Source organism: Pollachius pollachius, assembly GCF_949987615.1.
Source record: "Pollachius pollachius genome assembly, chromosome: 17".
NCBI lineage: Eukaryota > Metazoa > Chordata > Actinopteri > Gadiformes > Gadidae > Pollachius > Pollachius pollachius.
In genome coordinates this window covers 5371171-5385915 of record NC_136950.1, presented here as the reverse complement: position 1 = coordinate 5385915, position 14745 = coordinate 5371171, and the positions used below count along the sequence as shown (strand labels likewise).

General features: G+C 42.1%; 1 protein-coding gene across 1 annotated transcript; it reads right to left on the bottom strand.

The window, feature by feature from the left end:
- Positions 1–5592: 5592 nt before the first annotated feature.
- cUnh18orf63 (chromosome Un C18orf63 homolog) lies at positions 5593–13966 on the bottom strand (the record flags this gene model as incomplete). Its single annotated transcript, XM_079754591.1, has 13 exons — positions 5593–5715; positions 6886–6969; positions 7168–8085; positions 8746–8932; positions 9353–9438; positions 9603–9699; positions 10697–10809; positions 10975–11051; positions 11613–11654; positions 12681–12792; positions 13032–13088; positions 13263–13341; positions 13839–13966. The coding sequence occupies 13 exons, from the start codon at positions 13964–13966 to the stop codon at positions 5593–5595; spliced, it is 2103 nt and encodes a 700-aa protein (XP_079610717.1).
- Positions 13967–14745: the final 779 nt, after the last annotated feature.

Below are 14745 nucleotides of genomic sequence, written 5' to 3'. Positions count from 1 at the left end.
GGGATTTGAGTGCTTTGTTAAAGGTTGAAACACGTTTGTTTGATTTACTTTGTTTCTCTGCTTTCGAGTCAGTTGTCCTCTGCCAAGGAGGTTATTTTTTCACTCTGTGTGTGCGTCTGTCCGTCTGTGTGTCTGCATGCGGGATTTTGCAAATTTTTGCATCCATCCGTTTATGGGCGATCACATAATAAGGGATTAACTTGTATTACAAAACCCGCTAAAAGAGGGCGGGCAGTGGGCATGACATATCGCAAAATGTTAATTACATCCCATAGATCCGTGGTGCACCACCAAAAGGTGACCCTCAATGTAGGCTGACTTCCTCCAGTGTGTCACAACCAGGAAGCAGACGTTGAACATATCATTTCAACACTGTGTTGCTCAGAACACTAGTTATGGTTCTGCTGCTACCAGGGCACAGGTGGTAGACTTATCTTCACTATTTTATTCTACTGCCCTCGCCCTAAGACAAAGAGCCGACCCATATTTAGTGACACCTGTGTTTATCCTCCGGTAACAATGCATATGAAAAGGGTCTGTAAAGCAGTTTCATTTAAAAGGTTAGGTAAAGGGTTTTCAAGAGGGACCACTAGGCTTATGTTTGTGATTTGTCTTGCTATGATTAGTGCCAATGGTCGATTAGGTGTTTGGTAACTATAGGCTTCTTTCTTTTTATATGTGTGTATCTACAGAGTGGACTGGAAAAGATGTATTGCTTTGACTTTGCACACTGAATGCCAACAACTCTAAAGCAAACCTAAATCGAAGCAGTAAGAGTTTTCTGAAGAGCACGGTCCAAACTGGAGGGGTTTGGGACGTGGAACCCTGATGGGCTGTCACAACTTATTTCCACATTTTTCAGCAGTCAATGAAATCAGCGTGTGTGTGAACAGGCCTGTTTTGTGTGTCTATGTTCTGATCAGACCAAAGAGAGACAGCAGTGTATTTTGTGTTTGTTGTGAAGTGTTTCCTAATCTATACTGATTCCTTTGAAAGGAGATTTAAATACAACCCGGGGCGGAAATAAGAGAAGAGTTCAATGAGAATCAATCACAGGGTATGTATGTAATAAACGCCGTTAGGAAGAGATGTTAAGAGACAAAGTAAGTAAGGTTTCATTTAAATTAAATTTTCATTTCATTTCATCATTTATCGACTCCTTTTATGTTTGGAATCCGTCAGCCATATCTGCAGTGTCTGTTTGTGTCACCGACACTTCACTTGAATATGAACTATAGCTGTCACCCGTCACCAAACAGATCTCTGTGCTCAAAATGTCAAGCAAGAATTCATTCAAAATCATTGCCAAACAAATTGGGAAATAAGACATTGTCAAATCCATTAACAATCAAATGGAGAGTAACTGTGAAATCTCCCACGCCCATTGGTTCATGTCCAGACCTAAGAGTTGGCCGCGACCCATGAACCAGAGAAATCAATCCTCTGTGGCCTGTTTGTGTGAAGCTTCAGGACATCAATGTGTGGGAGCAGCTGGCTGGCCTCCTAAATCTCCCCAATTATTGTCGTCTGTATGTTTTGTCTGTTGTGTAATGCTGAAATATAGCCAGTGTAATTTACACCTCCTGACCACAGTTCATACTGTTTGTTTTTTGAGACTGCAAACCACGTGTGAGCAGACAAATGTTAAATAAAAGAAATATCATTCCTGGATTTTGAGATTCGCTCACACTTATGCTTGTTAGAAAGGCTTTTCTCAAAAACAAGAAGTATATATATATATATATATATATATTAATAACATTGCCCACATATTCTCTGCCATTTTGGCCTTCATTCGATAATAGCAGTGAAGTTAATGAGCATGCTTAATATAAAATTTTATCAAAGTAACAGTGAGTCCTCAATGAGCAGGGGATGGTTAGGCATTGCTCAAGGGCGCCTGCAGGCAGTAGACATCGGGGCATCAAACCGAGCACCTTTCAGTTCAAACATCCTATCCTGCTTTAGCTGCTATTATATCAGAGGAAAGTTGATCAGGTGTTGAACTGAAGCTCTGACCCTGAGTGAGAAAAGAGACACCTCTGCTTTTGGAAGGAGAACATCTGAGAATGATTACGCACTGATTGGGACAGGGCACAAACTGGATGTCCTCTGACCATTGTTTCGAGGGTGAATGAAGCTTTCAAAAATCATTTTATTTTTTTCAGTTTTCAGTATTCTGTTCCAAGATTACAATAAGTCTTTGTCTTAAAATATTGGACAGCTAACTGCTGACCTGGGCTTTTAAAGCCTTAAATAACTCACACATATGTCCTGCATGCTGGTATAGCCGCTCTGTACTGTGCCAATAGGATTGTATTACTTACTTCATATCTCGGGAAATAGCTGGAACATTTTCTGAATTACATACAGGACATGGACCCGGGGAGACTCAGACACACACACACGCACATGCAGTGTGTATATAATCTATGGATATAGTATATACATACACTACCTCAAAGTAAGCAAGTACATTCTCTCACACGCACAAAGAGCCAAGAAAAACTAGATGTAACACCTTTAAACCTTCATTGTGGTTGTACACAGTGTCCATCATGCCTTCTGTTTATACACACAGTTAATCGAACATCACGCAGGCTGGTTCGGCGAGGGGACTGACCTTAGAGAGAACAGAAGTGAGTTGACCGCCACTGAGACAATTTAATATCAACATGTTATTTAAAGGACCATAAAAGTCAACACACTAAATCTAATGTAAACACTCACGTTCACACACACACACGCGCGCGCGCACACACACGCACAGAGGCACGCACACACACACACACACACACACACTCATGCCAAACTCTCGATTAGTTTTGACCTATGGACACTGAAACACTTTACAGGCAACACAACAGATAGACAAATGTAGACAGGATGGAAGGAAATACACAATGTCAGTGTGCGCTCGTTTTCCTTTGCTTACATTTGTCAGAGAGCGACCTGGACCGGGATTGTGTTGTGTGTGCATACTGGACAGACATGCAGAGAGATGCGGATGACAGACAGACGGACGTGCAGGCAGACAGAGAACCAACAGACTACTAATAAGTGGCAGCGTTAGCAGGATAGTCGCAGGTCGCTGCTTGTTGGTAGGAATGTTTGGAGGTCCCGAGGGAACTGCCTTCACACACACACACACACACACACGTGCAAACAGGTACACACATGTACACAACACACAGTATAAAAATACTGATACACATAGCGATGTAAAAGATTCAACTACCACCCTCTCTCACACAGATAGAGTAATGGGTCGACTGTGTTTGACTGGAGACAGATGTTCCTCCCCTCCAGCTGTGGGCTGATGTTTTGCACCTGTCTGTATTTATGTGTGTGAGTGGATGTTAATGTGCTTACACATGTGAGCAGGGGGGTTATGTGTTGGTGCGTGTGGTATGAGTATGTGTGGGAATATCTGCATGTTCAATAATTGTGTGTGTATGTCTGTGTCTAGTATGCATGTGTGTCTGTTTATGTGTGTGTGTGCTGAGGAATATTAAATGTCTAAAGGGACGACCTCCTTTTTTTGTCTGTGTGTGTCTGTGTGTTTGTGTGCTTCACACAGGGGTAGGGATGCACTGATTAATTTATTCCAGGTCACACATACACACACACACACACACACACACACGCACACACACACATAATACAAAGGTTCTTGACCAAGGCCCTATTTCAGCAAACCTTTTTTAATGGAAATCTCCTAATATTGTTGTATATTATAATCGATAATTATATAAAAATACTTAGTTTGAATGTCTTCAACTAAAAGGCACAGAACACGGGTTGAGGAGCAGGTTGGGTTTCACGTCAAGAATATCCAGCAAGAATGGAAAAAAATAAAGCAATAGACGGAAAGAAAAAAGAGCATGAATGAAGAAAGGCTAACATAAACAAAGAATGGAATAAAGAAAGGAGGGAGGGAAGAACGAAACAATGAGAAAAAGAAAGGAGGAAAACTAAAGAAAAATAAAGAGAAAGAAAAAAAGATGCATGGAAGCCTGCTGGACTCATTAGGGAAAACGCTGAGGAACTCTCAGCAAAACAGCCTCAGCACCAGTTTGTTCCCCCCTTGATGTGAGGGCTCAGAAAACTGCATTTCCACTTCACTCAGAGTGCAGCTTCAGCACCAACACAGGGTGTGTGTGTGTGTGTGCGTATGTGTTACGCTGTTTATGTGTACACAGTGACGCGTGGATGTGATTGAGAGAGGAAGGTACAGCATTAATTGGGAAAAACAGCAGTGAAAGACATTCTGTCTAGTTGCATGCAGACAAACGCACACGGTCACACTGCATGTGAACCCTGGGAGAAAACTAGGATGTACTGAAACATAAAAGTTATTGACCAAGACCCCACTTCAGCAAACCTTCTTGGGAAGAAAATCTCAGAATGTTGTTAAAAAAACGTTAACGTTTAAAAGAATAAAACAAAGAGGTTCAGAGCACGGGATGGGGAGCCGTCGGGTTCAACTTGTCATGTAATCACCGTTGGCAGTCGGCCATGGGTATGTGTCATGGTTGTCACGGAAACAAGCCACAGACCCTAGCAAGAGGGAGTAACAGCTGTGGAAAAGTTAGAGCTGGAATGGAAAAACTGAAGGAATACAAAAATATAGAGGGGAAAGAAAGGAACAAAGCATGAATGAAGAAAGACATAAATAAAGAATGCAAGGAAAGAAAGACAGAAAGGAGAGTTTAACGAAATAATGAGAAAGTAAGATGGAAGCTGGTTCGTTAGTGTGTGAAAACGCTGAGGAACACTCATCAAAACAGCCCTGAAAACGGATCCAGAAGCCCTATCCCCCCTTGATGCGAGGGCTCAGAAAACAGCATTTCCACTTCCCTCAGAGTGCAGCTTCAGCACCAACACAGGGTGTGTGTGTGGAGGATGGGGGTGTAATTTATGGGTACGTTTCAACAGCAACATGTCGTTAAAGTGTGTGATTGAGGGCAAGGTGAAAACACAACCTCAATTGGGAAATACTGCATAGTTGTATGGACAAACTGTAATGTGGAGTTAACAAAAAAATCCACATTACAGTTGTCAGTATTACGTTTTTTGTGGCCAAAGACAGAAAGAACTTATATGCCTTCCAGAGGCTGGCCATATTTATTTTGATTATTACTCACACAACGTAAAGAAACACATACACACATACACTGCATGGAAATCCGTGGGACTGGTTTCCATGGAAAAAGCTGACTCTGGCCAACAGTCTTGACCCAGCCAGCTACTGACTCACAATCAGAAAGTGCATCCAAACAACAAAGTATTTTAAACCTTCTTTTAATACAACAAAGCTTCAGTATCAATTAAACCGAAAGTATAACATTTATATAATTATATATAAAGTATAAATATTTCAGTAGGATTTAGGCCATTAACCACAAATCAAAAACCGTAAGCAAGAGAGAAACGTGTAATGAAAACATGGAACCTGTGATGTGCAATTACTTTCTAACAGAAAAAATGTAATGAGTTTCACATCACCATCAAACATTTTAGAGAATCTTCATTATTGCTGTGCATGTGTATGTAAGTCTTGAAATGTGTGTGTGTGTGCGCACATTTATCTTAGGCTTCAGCAAAACAGCCCATGACCCTCAACATTAGCTCCTCCTTCTTGTCTTTCACACGGACGGCCACGCCCCTTCCTCTTAGCCAGGCCAATAGGGTTGCAGAGTTCACCTTGGATAGCTAGCGTGATAGAGAGAGAATGAGAGAGCGAGAGAGATGGAGGGAGAGAGAAAGATCGAGGAGGGGAGAGAGATGGGGGGGGTATTAAGTATTTAACTTAGATGGTTGAGATGGTGTGGCCTAACAACTATAAATTCCTTACATCAACAGTGCCTATCTCGTAAAAATGATCCACAACACCACAACCACAGGAAAAACAGATCCACACACACACGCACACAGACAGACAAACACAAACACAATCTGACAAGCACACAAACACACATTGAAGTTCCCGTAAATCCATGGGCGTACAAAGTCTAAACAAAGTCACCCACTTTACGACAACAGTGGTGCTGAACTTGAGCTGGTGATTCTGGGGAATGCCTGTGATGGGTGTACTGGTGGTTATGGTCAGTGCTGGAGTAAATGAGTGTGTTGAGGTTGTTAAATGGTGCGTTGTTAAAGTGATGGATGAGGCTGTTATCTACACAAGGTTTATGTAAGCTCTGCAGTCTCCCACAGACACTCCATCGCATCAACACTGTTAACTGCCTTGTGTTTAAAGGGAAACTATGGTGAAACACACACACGCACACACGTGTGCCCACGCATACATACATGCACAAACACACACACATGCACTAACACACAGCGTATATGTATGTAGTACTAAACCCTCTGTCTACACCTATATAACTCTTCACCAAATCCTGATGGAAATCGTTCTTGTCAAAGGGAGATTTTGTTAGTTATAGTGGCCATCTAGTCCCTGACTTCATTCAATTGATGACCTCTTTGAAAATACATTCTTAATCTACAGAGAGAAGCTGTCTGCATGCTGAGACTTTCTGACTTTCATTTTGGATCTTTGGCTTTTCAGACAAGTAATGTATGTAATGTGATAGGAAGAAGGAAGGAAGGACATATGCAAGGGTTAGAAATAGTTTAGAAGGATGGAAGGATCCAACTATAGAAGGAAAACTGTAATAAAGAACAGATGGTAGAGAGGAGAAATCGGAAAGGAGGAGAAAGGTCAAAAGGAAAGGAAATATATGGGAATGACAAAGTTGAGGATAAATTCCTGGAAGGAGAAATGATGGATAAAGCGACGGAAGGGAAGCACTATGTTCGGGAGAACAGAGCGATGTGTGTTCTCCGATCACCCCCCCCCCCCTCCCCAGGTGGCACCTGGTTGCTCCTGGCCATCCACTCCACATCCACCTCTTGTATGTTCGGCTTCGGTCTCTTCAGCCTGGGCGCAAAACTCTCCCCCTGGAATGGAATGTTTATAATGTTTATAAATAAAAATGACATGTATTCTTTATGTTTAAAGGGATTTCCCTGACCAAAATGTTTGGTACTGGTGAAAGCGGTACTTGGCTATAACATATATCAGAGTGCATTCGTAGAACATTAGTCAAAAAATGATTTTAAGCCACTGCTAGGTGGCATCCAATGAGTTGTACTCACTCCTTTGTCGCTGGGAACATCGATTTGTACCACAGGTGCAGGAGGCTTGAGGGTCGACGGTTGTGTTTCACATCCAGACTTGACGTCAGCCGTCTTGCTGTCGCTGGGTTTCATCTTGGGGTTTGGTTGTTCGTTAGGGACGGGAGCTGAGGTGTGATTGGCTTCAGGGGGGCGGTCATGTGCCAGTCGGAGGGTGTTGACCTCCCTAGATTTGGAGCGATGGGTGAAGCTGGGGAGGGAAAGCGGGGTAGGTACTATAGGATTGTGGGGTCTCTGGGACCAAACAAACAAAGAGGAGTGAAGAGAGGACGAGGATGAGGAAGAGGAGGATGCGAGGCAGAGATCTGAGGGGGAGGGAGGTGAGGTAGCAGGTACGGCTCTCTTGTTTGTGTAGTTGGCCAGTGTGACTCTCCCGCCCTCCACTGCCCCTCCCATCCTCTGGTTCTGCCGTTCCTGGGCCAGGAGTTGGGTAACGTTGACGTGGTGGGTGAGAGTCCTGTTCCTGAAGATGGGGACCGGCTTGAGGGGGAGAGACACAGGAGGCCCGGGACCAGTGAGATGGGTGGCCGCCAGGACAGAGGAGGAGGCAGGGGGGGGTGCTGAAGAAGATGGGGACTGCGAGGATGCAGTGGTTGCAGAGGCTGAGGAAGTATTCGCTCTCTTCTGAACCAAGGTCTGCATTTGAGTCGGAGTGCCGTTAGACCGGTAAACCCCTTCTTGTTGTTCCACCCCTACGCGCACATCCTCCCTTCGCCCTCCAAGGCTCTCACCTCCAGGCTGAAGGGACACAGGGGACCTGCCTGGCAGTTGTAGCCCAAACGAGGGCTGTACAGGTGGGGCAGCTGGGGCAGGAAGCTGGGTGAGAACCGGACGGAGGGAGGATCTGGTGGTAAGGTTGACCGGTTTACCATCCAACACCTGGGGTTGGGCAGTAGGAATAGAAGGCAAAACAGGAGTGGAGGAGAGGAGAGGAGGAGAGGAGAGGGGAGAGGAGGGGGAGAGGAGAGGAGAATCTTCTCATCATCTTGCTTGAATGTCGTTTTTTGTGAGCAACAATGGTTCATATATTAGGTAATTGCTAGGTTGTGCAAATTAATTATACAAAAATTCACTTTATCTATTAACAAACGCTTATTGACTTATATAAGAATCTGTTTTTACATAATTTACAGATCAAGCACTGTGATTTAAATGAGAATGTTAGCTTCCAAAGAAAGTTAATTGGGAGATTTCTACAATGTTCTACTGATCAGGCATAATGACGTCTACCTTCTGCTTTTTAATGCTCAAACAGTGTTTCTATCTGCTATGTCCTTTCATTTAACTTGCTTGTCGAAGACAGCACTAATAGCATGTTCTGCGATCCATTCATCACATCATTTATATTGAAGATTCTGTGATGCTTTGCAACTGGTTAAGGTAGCTGTTAACATGTAAGACTTACATGTTATTTGTGAAATGAATGAACAGAAAAATGTGGAGTGTGGTTTGCATGTACATGATTTAAATTTGTGTGTTTGTTTGTGCAATGTGTTTGAGTGTGTGTATGTGTGTGTGCGCGTGTGTCTTTGTGCATACCTGTGCTGACCCTGAGCTGGTCAGACTACTGGTTTGGTAGCAGGGTTTACTGGTCATACGGACTGGTAGGCCACAGATACTCTGCAGTCTCTCCCTGAGGTCTGATAAGAAGGGATAGATTGCCCCCTGCAGGTTGACCCTGGGACAGCAGTGCACGGGCTGCAGTCTAATACAGCTCAGAGGGTAACTGGAGGTCACGAGTCAAAGACTGAAATTTGGAGTACATGACTTTGAGTATACGACTAACATTTTGGGGTATATATAGGCTTGAAATAAAGACATCAAAGAAAGAAAGAAAGAAAGACAGAAAGACAGAAAGAAGGAAAGAAAGAAGGAAAGAAAGACAGAAAGAAAGAAAGAAAGACAGAAAGAAAGAAAGAAAGAAAGAAAGAAAGAAAGAAAGAAAGAAAGAAAGAAAGAAAGACAGAAAGAAGGAAAGAAAGAACAAACGAAAAACTTAAATTAACAAAGATGGAAAGAAAGAAATTAATATAATAAATTAGTTGGAAAGATATCAAAACAATGTCAAATAACTAATTCTGTACTGTTGATCAATTATTTTGGATGACTGGATGAATTAAGAAGATTGTTAAGGTTGAAAGGATACGTGAAGAGTCTTTCTCCTACCAATTTAAAGTAAACACTGCAATAGATTTGTTCCTCAACTCTCTGCTCTGGTAGACTGTAGCCGTACTAAAACACAAATACACACATACGTAAATAGATATTTAAACACACACACACAAACAAAACTTTGTATGTCTGTTTGAGTCTGTATATTGGTAACGTCTATATTTGTGCATGCATGCACGTTTGTGTTTGTTTGTGTGTGTGTGTGTGTGTGTGTGTGTGTGTACCAGGCTGTGCCAGTGTTTCTGTAGGTCTTGGTAGGACTTGAATGGGCTGTCGATGGGCAGTTGATGACTAATGCTAATAATGCGTCCTCTCTTCATACTGTAACACAAAAGTAGTAGACATTACATTTGGTGATGTTTTCAACTGTGTTTTAGCGCCTCTCTCTGGTAGATATTGATAGTGGCCAGTGGGTTATTCAACCAAATCCCATCTATGTGTATAAAGCATCAAAAAAGCTTTCCCATAATGTCAGGGTACCAGCCTGTGAGTTGTCTGAATGCATAATTGACATCGTTTAATTCCAGTACATCTCTCAAAATATGTTTGCTGCAACAAAGTCTGCTGCAACAATTAGTTTATTAGTTGATAGACAGAAAATTATAGAAATCTAACTTTGATGATCAATTTATTGTTTGTCATTTTCTGCTTAATGATGCAGTTCAATTCAAATACTTTTTTATGGATTGATATAAAAGGTTGTTGTTGTTCCAGGCTGCTACTCAGACAAAGCAAGCAAATTTAAGACATTTAATCAAGCACACTTTGGACTCTGCTAACTTGAGATGGCGTTCGCAATTATCTACGAGAATTTACTGACAAAATGATAATCGATTAATAAATATGACAATTGATGGATCAATCTACTATGAAAATAATCACTGGTTGCCACCTTTGTCTGCAGAGAACCGTTGGATAATCGTACGTCCAACCTGCCTGCATAACGCCCAACAAGGGTGGGGAAACCCACAGTGAACATTGAAATACTGTTCAAATAACCAAGCGGTTTGAAGTGGTGGATGCGTTTTTTATATTACACAGTTACACAACTTTACAAAGTTTATTGTCAGTGTCAACATAACAAATTTACTAAGTATTCAGGAGAAGGTCAATTCTTACACACAAACCTTTCTTTGACTGCAGCCTCATGGTTACAAGCAAAGATATCAGAGAAATTAGAATAACAGAAATACATAAAAAAGAAAGTATAAAGACTTGAACGACAGTAGTGTATGCAACAAAAGCTGACAGTCCCCATGTGTAAATTGCCACCCTGGTGACCAGTACAGTTAATCTGATCTAATCTGGGGGAGAGTACCTGGGCAGGACGTAGCACCAGCAAGGCGCTCCTGATGAAGAGGTGTGAAGCACCACAGCCATCTGACTGGAGAAGCTCTTCAAAACCATTGGCGGAAAGTCAAAGTCTTCCAACTAGAACACACACACATGCGCACACCCCCCCCCCCCCCCCCAAACAAACACACACACACAAATAAGGATGATTATACACAGACATAAATCTGCCTTTGATGAGAGTATCAGTAAATGTCTTCATGGTGTAACAAAACACACATTTGCATTACTGTGTTAACTCACTTTAGTTGGGGGCAGTCTAACAGTGTTAGCCTCAATGCCAATGCATATCTGGTTTGCACTAGCGTTCAACTCCATGCCTACCACACACACACACACACACACACACAGGTACACAATGGCATGTCATCCATGAACAGCAGGTGGCAGCTTTATAGCAGATGAGCCGTGTTTATCTTATCCAACAACTGATTGTAACCACAGAGCTGTACGCAAGAGTGGGTTAAATGAGGGACAGGGAAAGGAATTCAGATTGTATCCAACCTCCACAATACAACACAAGAAAAACAGAATTTCTTCATGCAAGCATGCTCATTACCCTTAATTTCCACTGATGGATGAAAGCTACACACCTATCTATCATTCTGGGAAAAAACATGGAAGGAATTGGATTGGATCCTTCAAGATTTGATTCAACCAAATGTTAGGTCTGACGGATTGATTAGATCGGAGGTAATATAATCAATTCATTATTAATAATATAATTATTATAGTGGCTAGATGATTTGTTCTGTGTCTCATTGTTGAAGTATTGAATGATATAACTGGGAATGCAGTAGGTGAGAAATAAGATATTATTTCAACGCCGTCTTTGGAGATAACGCTGATGTAATGAGTGGTCTGGCCATACTGTAACTTACGGACAGCGTTCAGCCTCCCACTCTCAGTCAGAAAGTCCTTTCCTGGCAAGGAAGACGACAAGAACGTCATTTAGTAATCAAGGTTGTGTAACACACTTACAACACAAGAGGTCTGTAGTTTAACTGATTTTGTGAATGAAGAAATCAGAGTTATATTCCAAGGGGGATATTGGCATGATTTTGACATTTGACTTGGATTTTGAATTCAATATTTCATATTTATGAATGTCTAACTACTAACTGCTTACAATGTCCTGAAGTGGGTGTAATACTAAGATGCATCAGAGGAATAAAAGGTGTTGCCTAGTCTCCCCAGATTAGATTTATCTAAGTGAGATTGAGTGAATACACTGATCTGATAGAGACAACGCAGACATAGAGCATTACACAGCCAATCACCTTTAAATATCATCTGGCATTCACACATGAGGGACATTTGAGAGAAATGGCAACCATTTTGTTTAAATGTGGACACAGATTTACAGGACAAGGTTTCAATTATGCTGACCTTGAAGTCCAGGGATAGAGAAGCCTTCTTAGGGCTCTTATCATAAAACAAACATACACACACACACACATACACACACACACACCCACACACACACATACCCACACACAAACACACCCACACACAAATGGGAGGTTCAAACAGAAAGATCCTTGTTTGTCTGATCAGGTTTTGTGTTTATGTGCATGTGTGTTTGTGCGTGTGTGTGTACGTGTGTATGTGTGTGGAAGTGCGTATGCACGCATAAGTGTGACAGTATGTGTGCTGCAATAAGGGTTTATATGAGTTTAAACTGAGTGTTTGTGTTAACCAGACACACATCAACACATCAACACAGAGGACATAGGGCAATTCCATATCAGATATAAAGTAGGTACAAGGTGAAGGCTAGTAAGTAGAGGCATTTTTTTATTTAAGACATCTGAACAGTGAACCAATGAAACAACCCAAAGCATTATAATGGTGACGGCTCATGTGTATACCGTGTCTACACAGACAGGCAGAAAGGCAGACCAAACCGACCGAAAGATGGTCAGACAGCCTGTGTTTTGTGTGTGTACCTGAGAGAAGGTAAGGTCCAGCCTTGTTCCAGCAGGGGGCCAGTCTGGTGGTCAGGGAGTAGGACACACAGCACTGAAGAATACCTGGCAGCACACACTGTGGTGCACCCAGCTTCTCACACACACACAAAGAAACAACATGCAACAACAAACAGTACCAAAGACATCCTCTTATTAGAAAGACATGTTGGAATGAAGTAACGCACACGCACAATTAACATATGATATTTAAATACATATCATATGTCAATAATAATATATAGCTCATTGATACAGAAATGTATTTGGCAAGGAAAACATTTGCACTGATAAATGCATCTATCTATGCATTTAGCTGTTCACTCATCCCACCTGGAGGTTGTGTCTGTGCCCATAAGCTTGGATGATCCCTTTCTTGTAAAATGGCATCTGAAAGAGAAGTTACTTGCAATCGTCACAACAAGCATGCCTCTAATATACTTCCACAATGAATTGTGGAAGTGAATTAATTACAGATGAAAAAATAACAGTTGGACTGATAGTACCATTGGCCTTGGTAGGTGTGTGTGTGTGTGTGTGTGTGTGTGTGTGTGTCGGTCTTACAGACATGATTAGCCAGATATCCGTAAAGGAATTCAGAGCAGGAGATGCGAAAATGTCAGAGTACAGCAGCACCAATTCCCTAGAACACAAACACGCGCACACACACACACGCACACGCACACGCACGCACACACACACACACACACACTAGAGTTGGATGTCTCGAGACCGGTCTTGGTCTCGAGACCACTTTTACGTGGTCTCGGTCTTGTCACAGTCTCGACCTTCTTTGGTCTTGGTCTTGTCTTGGTCTCGGATCCCTCGGTCTTGTCTTGGTCTCATTGTCTTGGTCTTGCGGTCTCAGGTCGACATAGTGGTCGGGAGATTTGCAACAAATAATGTCCATGATACAAAACATAATATTCGATAATGCAACATTAAATTATTTCGCCTTTCACGCCCTTCAAATGCAACCAATCAATGACATACATGTATTTTTGTTGTGATTAAGAAACTGGCGCTCATCCAATCAAAAGACGCAAGTGTAGCCAGCACGAAACGTTGGGGTCCATCATGCACAGTGAGGCAGTCATCATGGTAACACGCTACAGAACACCAGGTAAGCCTCCTCCATACCTGCAGGTTGTGATCTGCTGGTTCCTGTGGTCCTCTGGGCTCACCTGGAGGGACAGCGAGACCGAACACAGCCTCCTCTGATCGGGAAGACTGATGAAGAACAGAGACTGCTCCCTGCCCGCACTCATACTAGACAGTCGACGACAGAGCCATGATAAAAAATCATTAAAATAAGATGTTAAATGTATAATATAAAATCAATGTAGAGTATAGGGCTGGTACATCAGAATGCATTATGGGATTCATTTTGTTCTGCGTGCTCTGATATACTAAGTAAATTATTGAAAAATCCTAAATCAACTAAATATTCCATCTCGTAGGAGAAATGCTGTGCCAGTATCATACACAACAATGTCACCCAAATACTTTCAAGATGAATTACTACGTAATGAAAAAACGTTACTACTCTCCCCATTAAGAACAAGCACATGCTGGCATGCTTCGTAAATGGAGGCAGCCATTTCGATACTAGCCGATGCAGAAGCCTCCACACGTGATACGCACAGGAGGATTTAACCTGATATCACTTAAAATAATCATACAGTAAACCCTCTCAATATCTGCTGTGATAGTCGAGTGGACCACTAGAACCATATGTTGTCAAACACAAAACCTGTGAAGAAAAGTGTTTATGTAAGGTTAAACATTACATTTACACAGGCACACTGTGTGTCTGGGTAAATGTAGACACACATTAACGAGTAACGTTACCCATACCTCTAAAGAAACTATGTTAATTCCCAAGTTATACTAGTATGCCAGCATTAATGCTGGTAGATTAATACATTTGTTCTTCGATAGACCATTGACGATGGTAGATGTGTGTACAAGAAGATGCATCACCTGTCCAGATCTCCTCAAACTTGCCGTTAGGCTAATGGTTCGCAGTAGACGACCTCAGCTAACC